This window comes from Haliotis asinina, chromosome 3 (genome assembly GCF_037392515.1).
Source record: "Haliotis asinina isolate JCU_RB_2024 chromosome 3, JCU_Hal_asi_v2, whole genome shotgun sequence".
Taxonomy (NCBI): Eukaryota; Metazoa; Mollusca; class Gastropoda; order Lepetellida; family Haliotidae; genus Haliotis; species Haliotis asinina.
Genome location: NC_090282.1, coordinates 54,370,009 through 54,387,781, shown reverse-complemented (window position 1 = coordinate 54,387,781; position 17,773 = coordinate 54,370,009). Strand labels below are relative to the sequence as shown.

Sequence of the window (17,773 nt, the reverse complement as noted above, 5' to 3'; positions counted from 1 at the left end):
TATAAACACGAAAAAAAACAAACCCAAAATAAATAAATTAATTAAAAACAGAGTGACAAATGGTATTGCTATATTTAATTAGTACGTCGAACACTCTCAGCTGCTGTTTAGTCAACTATTTCATCAAATCCTTAACCTCTTGCATCGAATTACATCTCGGAAAAGTGACAGTGCCCTAGTACGAACATTATAAATAAATGTTAAAAACCGTTTCCATTACACATTGGCGGAAGATTTGTGATGTTATAAACCTTACCAAATATATTCACAGAAATCTACATTCCGTTATTAGAATGACAGAAGACAAGGTTGTTCCCAAACTAAGGCGTAGTCCTGAATATATATGATTTTGATAGTAACAAACAAGCCCATATAAATTGAAAAGAAGCCCCAGGAAGACAAGAGATTCAAAACCCGAGCCTGAGGAAATGTAGACTGGCTTTATTAAGGGTTTTAGCACTGAAGAGATGGCTTGGCAGTGGGGAAACTAATGTGATTCAGGGACAGACAGACAGACAGACAGACAGACAGACAGACAGACAAAGTTGCTCCTTCTTAGCAGAAAAAAATTTCATCTTCAATCCAATCAGCTTTCACTTCCTTTGTGCACCCCTTCGTCTGTAATGGTTCAAGTAATTAGCAATATAATGGGCTAAAGTTGTGTTCACCAAAGTTGTAAATTCACCATAAATACATGTCAATTATAAAAATCTGTTAAGGACGAACAATAAAACCAACTAGAACATCACAGTAATTTGGAAAAAAAACTAGCATCTGTCTCTAAAATTCCAAATGTAGATTTCAAACTACGATTAAAAAAATGTACATTTACCGTGACAATAATTTTACTTTAACACCCCTTGATGGTGCTGCCACTAACAATCTGAGTTACTCATCTAAACGTCCAATCACAAAATATTCATCTATTTAGAAATCAGTTAACAAATCTAATTCATTTAAAAATGCAATAATTATACATCAAAGGCCATACGTTACTGAAACGATCCTTCATAGTTCGTGATTTGAAATGCTTATGCCTTGTGATGGAACATTCCACACAGTCGAGCCAGACTTGCGTCTAATTGATTTCCCAGGCATTGGGTAGGTGAACCCGTTGGTCTCTGTTCATCTGTGGGGCTAATCTCTTGATGTTGATCGCTTCTGAGAGTTTGCGTCGTCGCCAATCATGGACGTTCGATGCTATGATGGTTGTTGTTTGCCAATCATGGACGTTCGATGCTATGATGGTTGTTGTTTGCCAATCATGGACGTTCGATGCTATGATGGTTGTTGTTTGCCAATCATGTGCTAATCCACTGTTAAATCATCATCCCACCCTTAGTATCTTAGCTTTTGTAAATTGTTAGTCTATCATCCCCCCACTATTGTACACCAATCAAATACATTGGCTTCTATTGATTAATCCATTGTATAAACACCATACCAGCTTTTGTATATTTTAATCCTCATTTCATCTGCTATGTTTTAATTGCATATACATACTTAAAATCACCACTCTGGCTTCGTGTACATTACTAGTATATATATCCTGTTTAGCTGTTAGTTAGCATCCAACTGACGAAGGGGCAAGGAACAGCCCAGACAATAAAGAAGAAGCTGACATGCATAACATTTTGTCCTATAACCTATAAAGTGCTCATTGTATCGAAATTGTTCTTTCATGTTCTGCACTTGATCAGAGATAAAGTGACATCTTGCACAAAGTGGATATTGCCTTCTTTCTTTCTTAGGGAAATTGGAAACTTATTTACGATTATTTAGGCCCCAGCAGTTTCGTCAGAACATATTAAGAGATTTCATCATTTGTAACTACGTGATTTAATTGTGTGATTCCGGCCTATTTGCAGTGGAACTTACTCATGGTAGTGGATACAACATATGTATTCAAGTACATTTCGCCTGTTTTCGGGGTCAGGAAGTGCTTCCGGTATAGAAACAAGTAACAGAAAACAGTATCCCATTTAAGGACATTACTTAACGTTTTTAACGCTTTTAAAACAAATATAAATGTTTTTAAAACGTTTTCAAAACGTTCCTGTGTTATCTTTGTGCAATTTGACCAATCAGTAGAACAACAGAAATGGCCGTGAGCTGGGACAAGAAGTGTTGTAAGCATGCAGTGTGACAATTAGTAGGGGTTACGAAGACTTACTATGACTGAGAGTTACGAAGACTGAGAGTTACGAAGCTTACTATGCAGAGCTGTTGAATGGGAATAAAATAAGAAATTTAAACATTAAAAGATTCTATCATTCTACTATGTAAAACATACCTAAGGTTCTTACAGTTATGCGTAAAATATTAAGAACCGCATGTCATGCTACTTCAAACACAAAAGCGCCGAGAACTTCTGATTCCATTTTAGTCAAACTGCATGGTTAACTCATCATGACGATCTGCCGAGGTCAGTGGCCATCTGTAATCTACACATTTTCGTATACTTCAGATCTGCTTTACAAAACGGGACATCCAAGACCCAAGAGATGCACTAATGCACACTTCCAAACTGAATAAACTAGACAACTAGATTGAGACAAAACAGTAACCAAAATGCATGTAGCAAAGCAGACACTTCCATTAATTACTTAGCCCGGTCACGCGTTGCTCGGGTTTTTCGTTTTTCAAAGATAAAGGATCCATGTTTATTTCACTGACTCATTGCGAAAAGTCACCTAAGTGACTCCTGTTTAAAGGATATGTTTCGATACGTAAATGCCGATCACTTTGAAACAACAGAACTTATGGCTCTCCTTCAAATCAACCGCGTCTCTGAATGTCTCGAATGTCTGAATGTATTGGTTAGAAAACCAGCAACTGTCAATGGGAAAGTGTAATGGGTCTCTGTAATACCATGTCACACTTTCATAACCCAGAATACGGTAAACTGGCAACATCTCACACTGTCTGTGTAACCCAGAACATGGACATGCGAATGTATCTCTATATGGCATACAGTCAGTGTGAGATCAGTGCATATGCCTGTTATTTAGAATTTCTGTCGTTCCCTGCGGGTTTATTGTGCATGATCTGCATCTATTTGTTGCTGTCGTTGAAACTTGCATATTGCCGAGACGATATCATCTTACCCAGCGACTTGCAACACCACCACCCAACATCTCGTTAACCCGGGCACCGCGATATCGCAACATTCTTCATCCTTTATCATTATACGATCTTGTTCCATACCTACATGTATCTTCATAACACGACTTGATGTTTGTTGATGACAGAGTGGATGTGCTCAGGTTGACTGCGTTCACCCCAAACCCAGACATGTTAACAAGGAGAAGCACGTGGGTAGATAAAGCACTATCTGTCCGTTAAGCGTCACTTTTTACTTGAGCAACAAAAAACGAAAATAAATTCTAATCAAAGATTAATGAAATTCGTTTCTGAATAGACAGAACAGATAAGGTTGTGGATGTGTGGATGAGCAGTATGATAGCGACCTGTAGTATTTCGAAAGCTGTGTAGATGTATGTTGCTTGAAGTGTCCAGTGTCTACATCCTAGAACTCAGGTAGTGGGTGAAAGAGAAAGGGCGTGGCTATCTGAAAGTGGAGTATTTGAAGCGGCACCATAGGTAACGTTACGTGCATCTGATCAATATGTTTCTCTGTCCCATAGTCCCTAAAGCAAATATATCCAAGCAAACCTACGCAAGTCTAGAAAATGTGCCAAGTCTAGGTTTCCTTCACTTCAGGTTCAGCAATATACAAATGAAAACAAGTACGGTCAAAATATACAGTAGATAATACCAATCATAAATATATATATGATGGATGTGTGTCGTGTATGAGAAACAAACTACATGTTCATGTACACTGCAGTGATCAATGTTATATCTTTTTGTCTAAAATCCTGAAATTATACCAGATTATACCAGGCGATAAAAAGTCCTGTCACATACACTTTCAGCATTGTGTCAGTAATGGGTGATAAGAATATTTGCACACGTAGAGGAAAATGCGAGAAATTATCGCTCTGCAGAATCGTTTAGTCTCTGTAAATGAGAAAGTCTCCATTTCATTATATTATTTTGTTTTTTACTATGAACATTTTACAGTAAAATATGTTCATTTCAGAGACTAGTTGTTAATCTCAGTTTCTCTCTCCAGGTGTAGATGTTCATAGGACGTGCCGCAAACATGCATCTGATCAATAAGATTCTCTCTACAGGTGTAGGTGTTTATTGGAAGTATGACTGACATGCATCTGATCAATAAGATTCTCTCTACAGGTGTAGGTGTTTGTTGGAAGTATGACTGACATGCATCTGATCAATAAGATTCTCTCTCCAGGTGTAGGTGTTTATTGGAAGTATGACTGACATGCATCTGATCAAAAGATTCTCTCTCCAGGTGTAGGTGTTTATTGGAAGTATGACTGACATGCATCTGATCAATAAGATTCTCTCTACAGGTGCAGGTGTTTATTGGAAGTATGACTGACATGCATCTGATCAAGAAGATTCTCTCTCCAGGTGTAGGTGTTTATTGGAAGTATGACTGACATGCATCTGATCAAAAAGATTCTCTCTCCAGGTGTAGGTGTTTGTTGGAAGTATGACTGACATGCATCTGATCAATAAGATTCTCTCTCCAGGTGTAGGTGTTTGTTGGAAGTGCCATTGACATGCATCTGATCAATAAGATTCTCTCTCCAGGTGTAGGTGTTTGTTGGAAGTATGACTGACATGCATCACATCAGTAAGATTCTCTCTCCAGGTGTAGGTGTTTATTGGAAGTATGACTGACATGCATCTGATCAATAATATTCTCTCTACAGGTGTAGGTGTTTATTGGAAGTATGACTGACATGCATCTGATCAATAAGATTCTCTCTCCAGGTGTAGGTGTTTATTGGAAGTATGACTGACATGCATCTGATCAATAAGATTCTCTCTACAGGTGCAGGTGTTTGTTGGAAGTATGACTGACATGCATCTGATCAATAAGATTCTCTCTCCAGGTGTAGGTGTTTAATGGATGTGCCAATAGTCATGGACGGTCGCATAGTCACATAGCAGAGTAATCAACACAGTCGCGGGACAAGTGTCAAATGTGTACTTTCTTTTGCCCTAAAGGATACCATGATGGTGCATGGTGGTGGGGTCGTTGGTAAGATGGAACTAAGTGGTGGTAGGATCGATGGTAAGATGAAACTAAGTGGTGCTGGGGCCAATGGCAAAATGGAACAAAGTGGTGGTCGGGTCGATGGTAAGATGAAACAAAGTGGTGGTGGGGCCGATGGTAAGGTGAAACAAAGTGGTGGTGGGGTCGATGGTAAGATGGAACTCAGTAGTGGTGGGTTTGAGAGTTACGTGGAAATCAGTCGTGACCGAGATGTGTTGTGATGGAACCGTAGATACCTTTGTTCTAAACATAAGTGGTGGGGGTGAGGGTAACAATGAACTCAGTTGTGGTATCGTTGAGGGTAACAATGAACTCGGTAGCAGTAGGGGTGAGGGTAACGGTGAACTCAGTAGTGGTGGGGGTGAGGGTAACAATGAACTCAGTGGTGGTTGGGGATGAGGGTAACAATGATCTCAGTAGTGGTAGGGGTGAGAGTAACAATGATCTCAGTAGTGGTAGGGGTGAGAGTAACAATGATCTCAGTAGTGGTAGGGGTGAGGGTAACAATGATCTCAGTAGTGGTAGGGGTGAGGGTAGCAATATACTCAGTAACGGTGGGGGTGAGGGTAACAGTGAACTCAGTGGTGGTAGAATAAGGATAACAATGATCTCAGTAGTGGTAGGGGTGAGGGTATCAATGAACTCAGTAACGGCGGGGGTGAGGGTAACAATGATCTTAGTAGTGGTGGGGGTGAGGGGTCGATAGTAAGATGGAGCAAAGTGGTGGTGGGGTCGATAGTAAGATGAAACTAAGTGGTGGGAAAATGGAACAAAATGGTGGTGAGGTCGATGGTAAAAAGGAACCAAGTGGAGGGGGAGTCGATGGTAAGATGAAACAAAGTGGTGGTGGGGTCGATGGTAAGATGGAACTCAGTAGTGGTGGGTTTGAGGGTGACATGGAAATCAGTCGTGACCGAGGTGTGTTGTGTTGGAACCGTAGATACCTTTGTTCTAAACATAAGTGGTGGGGGTGAGGGTAACAATGAACTCAGTTGTGGTATCGTTGAGGGTAACAATGAACTCGGTAGCAGTAGGGGTGAGGGTAACGGCGAACTCAGTAGTGGTGGGGGTGAGGGTAACAATGAACTCAGTGGTGGTAGAATAAGGATAACAATGATCTCAGCAGTGGTACGGGTGAGGGTATCAATGAACTCAGTAACGGTGCGGGTGAGGGTAACAATGATCTCAGTAGTGGTAGGGGTGAGGCTACCAATGAGCTCAGTAGTGGGGGGGATGAGGGTATCACTGAACTCAGTGGTTGTAGGGGTGAGGCTAACAGTGAGATCAGTAGTGGTGGGGGTGAGGGTAACATTGAACTCAGTGGTGGTGGGGGCGGGGGTCACAATGAACCAAGTAGTGGTGGGGGTGAGGGTAACAATGAAGTCAGTAGTGGTGGGGGCGAGGGTAACAATGAACTCAGTAGTGGTGGGAGTGAGGTTAACAATGAGCTCAGTAGTAGCAGGGGTGAGGGTAGAAATGAACTCAGTAGCGGTGGGGGTGAGGGCAACAATGATCTCAGTCGTGGTGGCGGTGAGGGTAACAATGATCTCAGTAGTGGTGGGGTGAGGTATGACTGAACTCAGTGGTGGTAGGGGTGAGGGTATCACTGAACTCAGTGGTGGTAGGGGTGAGGCTAACAGTGAGATCAGTAGTGGTGGGGGTGAGGGTAACATTGAACTCAGTGGTGGTGGAGGCGGGGGTAACAATGAAGTCAGTAGTGGTGGGGGTGAGGGTAACAATGATCTCAGTAGTGGTAGGCGTGAGGGGAACAATGAGCTCAGTAGTGGTGGGTTGAGGGTAAGAATGATCTCAGTAGTTGTGGGTGTGAGGGTAAGAATGAACTCAGTAGTGGTGGGTGTGAGGGTAAGAATGAACTCAGTAGTGGTGGGGGCGAGGGTAACAATGAGCTCAGTAGTGGTGGAGGTGAGACTAACAGTGAACTCAGTAGCAGTAGGGGTGAGGGCAACGGTGAACTCAGTAGTGGGGGGTGAAGGTAACGGTGAGTACAGTAGTGGTGGGAGTGAGGGTAACAATGAACTCAGTAGTGGTAGGGTGAGAGTAACAATGATTTCAGTAGTCGTAGGGGTGAGGGTAGAAATGACCTCAGTAGTGGTGGGGGTGAGGGTAACAGTGAGCTCAGTAGTCTGGGGGGTGAGGGTAACAATGAACTCAGTAGTTGTAGGGGTTAGGGTCACAATGAACTGAGTAGCAGTAGGTAACGGTGAACTCAGTAGTGGTAGGGGTGAGGGTATCAATTAACTCAGTAGTGGTAGGGGTGAGGGTAACGGTGAGTACAGTAGTGGTGGGGGTGAGGGTAACAATGATCTCAGTAGTGGTAACGGTGAGGGTATCAATGAACTCAGTAGTGGTAGGGGTGAGGGTAGCGGTGACCTCAGGAGTGGTAGGGGTGAGGGTATGAATGAACTGAGTAGTGGTGGGGGTGAGGGCAACAATGAACTGAGTAGTGGTGGGGATGAGGGTAACAATGATCTCAGTAGTGGTGGGTGTGATGGTACGAATGAACTCAGTAGTGGTGGGGGTGAGGGTAACAATGATCTCAGTAGTTGTGGGGGTGAGAGTATGAATAAACTCAGTGGTGGTAGGGGTGAAACTAACAATGCTCAGTAGTGGTGGGAGTGAGGGTAACAATGATCTCAGTAGTGGTGGGGGCGAGGGTAACAATGAACTCAGTAGTGGTAGGGGTGAGACTAACAATGAACTCAGTAGCAGTAGGGGTGAGGGCAACGGTGAACTCAGTAGTGGGGGTGAAGGTAACGGTGAGTACAGTAGTGGTGGGAGTGAGGGTAACAATGAACCCAGTAGTGGTAGGGTGAGGGTAACAATGATTTCAGTAGAGGTAGGGGTGAGGGTATCAATGAACTCAGTAGTTGTGGGTGTGAGGGTAAGAATGAGCTCAGTAGTGGTGGGGGTGAGGGTAACAATGATCTTAGTAGTTGTGGGGGTGAGAGTATGAATAAACTCAGTGGTGGTAGGGGTGAAGCTAACAGTGAGTTCAGTAGTGGTAGGGGTGAGGGTAACAATGATCTCAGTAGTGGTAGGGTTGAGGGTAACAATTAACTCAGTAGTGGTGGGTTTGAGGGTTACGTGGTGACGGAGGTGTGTAGTGATGGAACCGTGGATACCTTTGTTCTAAACATAACCGCGGGATGTACAGACATAATATAAAGCAACTAAACAAATGCCAAATGAAAGCCTGCACTGCTTATGCCAGAATAATTCCGTGTTTCCCGTCTTCTCCTCCCAGATGGTCTGAGTGGCAAGAATCCACTCCGACCGACGCCACAATGTACTACAGGGGACGAGACACTGACTGCACAGCTTACAAACGTCCTGTGGTAGAATCAGAGATGTTCCCCTTAAGAGCTTTTGATCCCCTGTGGGGTCGTTACATCAACTGCTTGAGCGGCTAAAGGGCAGGTGGCATTTACCAACACCACTTTGTTCCAGGTACTTTCTCCGCTCTGTGTGGCCTTTCCTGAGAGGTTGGGACCTATAGGTAGCCCCAGCGCCAAGCTGTTGATAGAGCTTACTCGAGCTGACCGCACCTGCAGTACGCTTAGGGAAATGTTGCACGGCATGTGTTGTTTTGAAGCCATGCCAAGTAATGTGATGAAAATATAAAAGTGTTTGGCGGGAAGTGATTGTGTTAGCTGACATCTGCAAGGTTTGGTTTCGTCCATGGTTGTTGAACATCACTGCGAGATGATTTCTGCATTGAATCGTCTCCAATGTGATGAAGTCTTCATACACTGTGTATATGTGACATACATTTGACACGGAATTTAAACCAGCATCGGTGATTAGTTACAAGATACGCATCATATAGAGGACGCATTGTTGCTATGTGCCTCTGATTTGGTTCGGGTCTGTGCCTGTGTTTAGAGATATGAAATATGTTCAATCCAGGTGAACAGAAAACTCTTTCAATTACAATTAGAAGTAATACATACAAAGATGGTAAATTTATCTATGCCAACTTCTGTATTACCAGGAACACGAACTTCGATGTTACAGAAGATAATCTTGCTTCCTATGTATCTGTCCATATACCTGTAACACCGTGACATGTACATACATGTCATATATGTCAAGAAAATACATACACATTATATACTAGTCGATAGTGCAGGGTGTGAGGAACCTGCAATCAGTTGGCTTCGTATACGCTGTGTAGTTTCTGCTGAAGATGAACAAGTATATCTCACGGATCTCAACTGTGATATAAGCCGCCTGTATTGAGCGTTCACACTTTCGGTCTACATGTCTACCTGCAAGAGAATTAGCTTACGCAGTCCATTTTGGTGTTTCCATGTCTCTATCCAGAGAGAACATAAGACAGGGCTTATCAAACCTGCTCAGTGGTGGGGTGTCATGCCGCATGGATGGAAGCAAGAGTAAACGCCCATGGATCTTTGTGTCCATGTTATATCTAGCGCCGTCAAATGATACTGTGTCAATACAACTGTTATGATAGCCGGGAGGGGGTTCACTGCATTACACATATCCTGTCACTTAAATCATAAACGATCATTGCTTACAATACAACCTCTGATATTCATACCTTGTGGAAAGAAAAGTAAACGGTGTCCAGTTCAACAATTTCGTATATCAAAAATTAGCCATACTGGCAATAAACGTGAGTCATATCTTTGCTGAATTGTGCTATCTTACCACTGATACCGAGTCTGCCGCTGTAGGTGTTATAGAACGACTGCGGTTGCCACCTAATGTATGGTCGCAGCCTTGGGATAATATCTACCATCATCTGTCAGACAATCACGCGTGTGTATCAAACCCTGGAACTACAAGGGCCAGGCGTAATTAGAGCCAAAATTGGCATGTTCTTGAGTTTAGAAGTATAAGATAAGATAAAATATTTATTGCATAGCATTCCACCAAGAAATAGTAGCAATGTTCTATAAACTACAAATATAAACTACAAGTATATGTAACGCAACTGACTAGTCGCAACTGGCAGCAGGCTCTGGTCAGTGACAGGGTAAAGAGCTTCTCACCTCAACATCATATTAAGATCACTCGTTTGATGATATTTATTTGTATAACCCACTGTTGTGGTTCAGAGAAGCTAGACATGCTCCAGTGTTTGTGAATGGGAGTACATCCCATGTACAGCTGATTGCAACACGTACCTGAGGAAAGTCGAGATCTCTGTACAAGGATGTTGTTGCTGCATGCTCACAGTACCAAGGTTTCAGCAGGCCTGATTGAAAGACCGGTAGAAAGAGGGTATACACAGTATAGCCCACATGGTAACAATTAATCTGTTAATGTATAATCACAGAAATATAACATGATATCTTCTACGACCTCGTATGAGGACACAATATGATGGCTCTTTCGCGAGGGACTGAAGTGTAATGAAGAAGATGAAGAAGCGAAGATGAGTCAAAGCAGATATGCTGAATTGATCCGCCAAGCCATTTTAACAAACTCAGGCTAAACCAGAGTATTAGAATAATACGCATGTCACGTATGTCACTATGTGGCCTTATCAAGCTGGGATTGGTAGAGATGTAACTTATATGCACTAAGTATAACGTGTCCTGTGTCGTAGTGGTGAAGACTGTATGAAGTATGTCTTATCTATGTGCCAGTATCTCCCGTCTTCTGCAGGTACCCTGTGGAGAGGTATTGCACGTTTCACTCAGCCAGACACACTCGTATGAAGTTCGTATGCTAGTGACAGATCGTCTCGAAGGCGTTGAAGAGTCTCATACTAGACGACAAATATGCTGGTTGAATTATAATCCATTTGTATGACTGTTATGGTAAATTAAATGACATTGGGCACCTATGAATCTGTCAGTAATACACTGCACATGAAGCCCGGTGTATGCTGAGAATCAGTTGATAAACACTCCGTCGACAGATCTCCGCAAGTTTAAATCATGAAATATAAGCAAACGTGATAAGATGCAAAAAAGGATTAATTTTCTTACTCACAGAATTTGACATATGTGTCATTTAGTTTATTTTAACAATGGGGTAATGGACTCAGTGCCTTAAACAAATAAATTAAATTGCTGTTAGGAACCGATAGCACAGCCCGACATCACTGAATGGTTTTTGCGCGAGTCTCAGCCGCCCATCACGGCGACTGCCTTGTCTGAGCACTGTCAAGATCTGGCGATTCTAGTGTGCAGTGTGACAGGCCGCCTAAACGCCCCCCAGCAGGCCGTTGTCGGGGTGTTTGTGCATGGGCAGTGGACGCATTCCTGGAAGGGGAGTTCAGCATATCTGTCAGTACTGGAAACATTACTACACTTTCAGGAATGCAAACACTCTGCATCTCGTACCCTATGTATTATGACCGGGGATGTCATGCTATGTCCAATATTTTAGGATTTTTAACATCTCCACCACACCAAATGCAGTCGTTACTCGTTTAGTCTTCACTAAGAACGCATGTTATCCAATGTGACCCCAGTATGCTACATGACACGTATAATGTGTCAGCCCTCAAATAACTGCCGTGCTTGAACACCATTGGACACTTGGGATTCTGTACACCGCGAAGCACTGACATATGTTCTATGCAGTTATTCAGTTCCCGGACTCTTTGGCAACGGTTATCCTATGTCGGGAACGAAGGATTTGGTCAGGAACGTAGGACCTGGTGAAGGTTGTACCTGTACCAGCTGGTCACGAATGCAGTATCTGGTCAAGGATGTACACGTAGCATCTGGTCAGTAATGTAGGATCTGGTCAAGGGTGTACACGTAGCATCTGGACAGTAATGTAGGATCTGGTCAAGGGTGTACACGTAGCATCTGGTCAGCAATGTAGGATCTGGTCAAGGATGTACACGTAGCATCTGGTCAGTAATGTAGGATCTGGTCAAGGATGTACACATAGCATCTAGTCAGCGATGTAGGATCTGGTCAAGGATGTACACGTAGCATCTGGTCAGTATTGTAGGATCTGGTCAAGGATGTACACATAGCATCTAGTCAGCGATGTAGGATCTGGTCAAGGGTGTACACGTAGCATCTGGTCAGTAATGTAGGATCTGGTCAAGGATGTACACGTAGCATCTGGTCAGTAATGTAGGATCTGGTCAAGGGTGTACACATAGCATCTGGTCAGTAATTTAGGATCTGGTCAAGTATGTACACATAGCATCTAGTCAGCGATGTAGGATCTGGTCAAGGGTGTACACGTAGCATCTGGTCAGTAATGTAGGATTTGGTCAAGGATGTACACGTAGCATCTGGTCAGTAATGTAGGATCTGGTCAAGGATGTACACGTAGCATCTAGTCAGCGATGTAGGATCTGGTCAAGGATGTACACATAGCATCTGGTCAGTAATGTAGGATCTGGTCAAGTATGTACACATAGCATCTAGTCAGCGATGTAGGATCTGGTCAAGGGTGTACACGTAGCATCTGGTCAGTAATGTAGGATCTGGTCAAGGGTGTACACGTAGCATCTGGTCAGTAATGTAGGATTTGGTCAAGGATGTGCACGTAGCATCTGGTCAGTAATGTAGGATCTGGTCAAGGATCTACACGTAGCATCTAGTCAGCGATGTAGGATATTGGTGAGGGGTGCAGACTCACGTCAGGGGTGTTGGATCTGGTTAAGGATGCAGGATATTGGTGAGGGGTGCAGATTCAAGTCAGGGGTGTTGGATCTGGTTAGGGATGCAGGATATTGGTGAGGGGTGCAGATTCTAGTCAGAGGTTTTGGATCTGGTTAGGGATGTAGGATATTGGTGAGGGGTGTACACGTAGCATCTGGTCAGTAATGTAGGATCTGGTCAAGGATGTACACATAGCATCTAGTCAGCGATGTAGGATCTGGTCAAGGATGTACACATAGCATCTGGTCAGTAATGTAGGATCTGGTCAAGGATGTACACATAGCATCTGGTCAGTAATGTAGGATCTGGTCAAGGGTGTACACATAGCATCTGGTCAGTAATGTAGGATCTGGTCAAGTATGTACACATAGCATCTAGTCAGCGATGTAGGATCTGGTCAAGGGTGTACACGTAGCATCTGGTCAGTAATGTAGGATTTGGTCAAGGATGTACACGTAGCATCTAGTCAGCGATGTAGGATCTGGTCAAGGATGTACACATAGCATCTGGTCAGTAATGTAGGATCTGGTCAAGTATGTACACATAGCATCTAGTCAGCGATGTAGGATCTGGTCAAGGGTGTACACGTAGCATCTGGTCAGTAATGTAGGATCTGGTCAAGGGTGTACACGTAGCATCTGGTCAGTAATGTAGGATTTGGTCAAGGATGTACACGTAGCATCTGGTCAGTAATGTAGGATCTGGTCAAGGATGTACACGTAGCATCTAGTCAGCGATGTAGGATATTGGTGAGGGGTGCAGACCCACGTCAGGGGTGTTGGATCTGGTTAAGGATGCAGGATATTGGTGAGGGTGCAGATTCAAGTCAGGGGTGTTGGATCTGGTTAGGGATGCAGGATATTGGTGAGGGGTGCAGATTCTAGTCAGAGGTTTTGGATCTGGTCAGGGATGTAGGATATTGGTGAGGGGTGCGGATTCTAGTCAGGGGTGTTGGATCTGGTCAGGTATGCAGAATCTGGTCAGGGATGTAGCATCTGGTCGGGGTATAGGGTCGAGTCAGGGATACAGGATCTGAACAGGGATGTTAAATCTGGTCAGGGGTGCAGCATATGGTCAAAGGTATAGGGTCTAGCCAGGGATATTGGATCTGGACAGGGATGTTGGATCTCGACAGGGATGCAGTGTCCGGTCAGGGGTGTTGGATCTGGTCAGGAATGTAGGGTCTGGTCAAGGAGGTAAGATCTGGTCACTGACGTAGGATCTGGTTAGGAATGTAGGATGTGGTCAGTGACGAAGGATCTCCGTTGGCATTAACAACATGTTTTGCGTTTTGTAGGATCTGGTCAGAGATTTGTATCTGGTCAGAGACGCAGGTACTAGTCAGGATGTAGCATGTGGTCAGGCATGAAGGATTTGGTCAGGGATGTAGAATTTGGTCAGGGGTGGAGCATCTGGTCAGGGATGTAGAGTAAGATTTTCTTCGGGAATAGGTAATAGTGTTTTTTTTCAATTAAGTACCCTGGTTTCATTTATGCAAATGTATAGAGTATTTTTTTTAAATGAAACTGTAGGTACATTTTATCCGTAACGATAACTGGCCCATTAAAACACGTACACCATCTGAAAGGAAACTCATTTCAAGATACCACTCTATTCCTGATTTCCAGTATAGAGTGAGTGAGTGAGTATAGTTGTACACCGCACTCAACAATATTCCAGCGGCGGTCGGTAAATAATCGAGTCTGGACCAGACAATCCAGTGATCAACAACATGAGCATCGATCTGCCCGATCTGGGAAGCGATGACATGTGCCAACCAAGTCAACGAGCCTGACCACATGATCCCGTTAGTCGCCTCCTACGAAAAACATAGTCGCCTTTTAAGGCAAGCATGGGTTGCTGAAGGCCTATGCAACCCCGGGACCTTCACGGGTCTCCAGTATAGATGGTGCTCGTGCAGTCATTGTTCATAGAGAACATTAATTATTCTAGATTCACCCGAGGGAAACACAACGCATCACCAATACGCTCGTGGAGCATAGATCACATCGGCATGGAAATAAACATCGGCATGGAATACTCAGAGAAGTAATAGTTCCGTATCGTAGATGATCGTAAATGCGTTCATGTATTGACAATATGTCAGTTGATAACGTGTTGAGGGTTCACCAAAATTGCACGAAGATTTTTCAAGTCCACTAACCTTGACCTGCATTTGCAAATAGTTCAACAGACATAACGGACGAAGATACATACATCTGATATCAAATTATGAGTTGGGTGATTAGAGCGAGAGAGAAGCTGACAGACAAACGGGGCCTACCATGTGTTTTTAATGCCAGCTCAAGCTGGTCGTCTGCTCTGACGGCGCGGGAAACTCATCAAAACATGCACTTCCTCAACTCCCTCGCCCTGCCCCAGTTTCATTTTTTTTGTAGTTCATCCTTTCCCCAGCTTTATAGTTATCATGTGTTTTGACATTCTGGTTTCTGTTTGCCTCTCTGTTTTAGTCGGAAGTCGCCTGCTCGATATAAAAACAACCCCTCATACTACCTGGTCATATGTGGTGCAACATTCAAGTGACATTGCATTTGTGTATTCACTGGCCAAGCATGTGTGGCCTTCGAGCTAGCTCAGAGGTTAGTCTTGCCTTCACTCCATGACCGGTTATGTTATCAAAATGAACTGGCGTACCGCGACACACACATCCCCTGGACAGGTGTTTCCATTGCAACCATCAGTCTCTTGATAATCCTTAGATTGTAATCGTTTTTAAACCCCCAAACGCTTAATACCTCTTGCCACGTGCGGCACATTTTGCTGGTAATCTTGTTTGTTTCATCGACTTGTTGTGGCCACCTCTTGGTACAGATGGATTCGAATTTCATTAGTTCTGAAAGGCATTAATACGTTGTCTCTGAGTTTTCGAATTACAAATAGACCGTGCAAATTGTCTGCAACAAAACCAATACATATATGGCGGTGTGCCTTGTACTATATCCTGCACTCCTCTGTAGAAATGACGAACAACTCTCCTTCTGTCTGTTGGTCGGTCACTCATCGTACCATAAGCACCAGTATAAAATACAAACATGAACAATGTCAAGTCATAAACCAGTAGAAAAGATGTACATTTACAAGACACAGTGTCATACACCAGTGTAAAACACAAACATGTGCATTTACAAGGCCAAGTTTTGGATGGCATACACCAGTACAAAACACGAACATGAAACGCCTGATAATACGCCTTCAGATTGACCTTAACCATATGCCTGGTGTAGGCGGGGTGTGACATGCTGATTGTGAAGCTAACAGCAGATGGGATACCTTTAGATTTTCTTTACCGACGTTAAAGCATTTTACTAATTTGGGTGTGCAAGAGGCCATGTTTCCGTACAACATATTGCGATGTCAATTTTAGCGGATTCATATCATAATGCAATTTACAGCACTATTTACTTACAGCACTATCCATGGCTGACTTACCGGAAACGCTTTGGGTATATTGCAAGAGGTCATGTAAGTTAACTGACTAGAAAATCATGCATTCAGCAAATATGTTTAGCGTGTCTAACGCACCAGCGAGCATAAAACAGTTGTCGAATGTTTGCTGCGCATGCATCATTACTTTTGTATTTGGTGATATATTTTAACAGGGAATCCCGTCAACTGAATTTCATTTTGTTCTTTCAGCTGCGTATCTGATTATCTATCGACAACAACCCACAGTATCTTCACAACGTCTGGTAAAACAAGTGCACTGTCCACCTGTTGTTACGAGAATCAAGGAAGGTTGACAACGTGTCGACTAAAGTATATGCTGTTTACGTGTTACCAATGTCTGGTTAACTAAAGCAGACGGTTCACTTTCTATGAAGAGAACCAGTGCATGTTAACAACATCTGGTTAACTAAAGTTGACGAAACATGTTTGAAATGTTATGGTGAATCGCCTGCAAATAAGAATACGGTTCACTTTCTATGATGAGAACCAGTGCATGTTAACAACATCTGGTTAACTAAAGTGCACTGTTCACGTGCTATGAAGAGAACCTATGCATGTTAACAACATCTGGTTAACTAAAGTTGACAAAACATGTTTGAAATGTTATGGTGAATCGCCTGCAAATAAGAATACGGCACACGATCTTGATAATGGCATTATTCACAGGGTTTTTTTAGCATGGAGGGGGTGGAAGTGTTGTTTGGCGGTATAGTACACGGAGGATGGAAGTGTCGTTTGGTGATATAGCAAGATGGAGGATGGAAGCTTTGTTTGGCAGTATAGCAACATTTAGGATGGAAGTGTTGTTTGGTGGTATAGCAACATTTAGGATGGAAGTGTTGTTTGGTGGTATAGCAACATTTAGGATGGAAGTGTTGTTTGGTGGTATAGTACATGGAGGATGGAAGTGTTGTTTGGTGATATAGCAAGATGGAGGATGGAAGTGTTGTTTGGTGGTATAGCAACATTTAGGATGGAAGTGTTGTTTGGCAGTATAGCAACATTTAGGATGGAAGTGTTGTTTGGTGGTATAGTACATGGAGGATGGAAGTGTTGTTTGGTGGTATAGCAACATTTAGGATGGAAGTGTTGTTTGGCAGTATAGCAACATTTAGGATGGAAGTGTTGTTTGGTGGTATAGTACATGGAGGATGGAAGTGTTGTTTGGTGGTACAATAGCAACATGGAGGATGGAAGCTTTGTTTGATGGTATAGCAACATTTAGGATGGAAGTGTTGTTTGGCGGTATAGCAACATTTAGGATGGAAGTGTTGTTTGGCGGTATAGCAACATTTAGGATGGAAGTTTGTTTGGCGGTATAGCAACATTTAGGATGGACGTGTTGTTTGGTGGTATAGTACATGGAGGATGGAAGTGTTGTTTGGTGGTATAGCAACATGGAGGCTGGAAGTGTTGTTTGGTGGGATAGCAACATGGAGGCTGGAAGTGTTGTTTGGTGGTATAGCAACATGGAGGCTGGAAGTGTTGTTTGGTGGTATAGCAACATGGAGGCTGGAAGTGATGT

At 43.2% G+C, this 17,773-nt stretch overlaps 1 protein-coding gene across 1 annotated transcript; it reads right to left on the bottom strand.

Moving 5' to 3' along the window:
* Positions 1–5,904: 5,904 nt before the first annotated feature.
* On the bottom strand, positions 5,905–8,754 carry LOC137278917 (mucin-2-like). The gene is made up of 2 exons (XM_067811417.1): positions 8,605–8,754; positions 5,905–7,299 (listed from the first exon to the last, which is right to left on the bottom strand). Exons 1-2 carry the CDS (start codon positions 8,752–8,754, stop codon positions 5,905–5,907), a joined length of 1,545 nt encoding a protein of 514 aa, XP_067667518.1.
* Positions 8,755–17,773: the final 9,019 nt, after the last annotated feature.

What these genes read in the sequence shown, in the direction of transcription:
- LOC137278917 (XM_067811417.1), bottom strand. Translation starts at nt 8,754, where the DNA reads ATGCCGTGCAACATTTCCCTAAGCGTACTGCAGGTGCGGTCAGCTCGA. An exon ending in CCTGGAACAAAGTGGTGTTG is followed by an intron (nt 7,300 to 8,604) that starts GTAAATGCCACC and finishes CTCACCCCCCAG; the next exon opens with ACTACTGAGCTCACTGTTAC.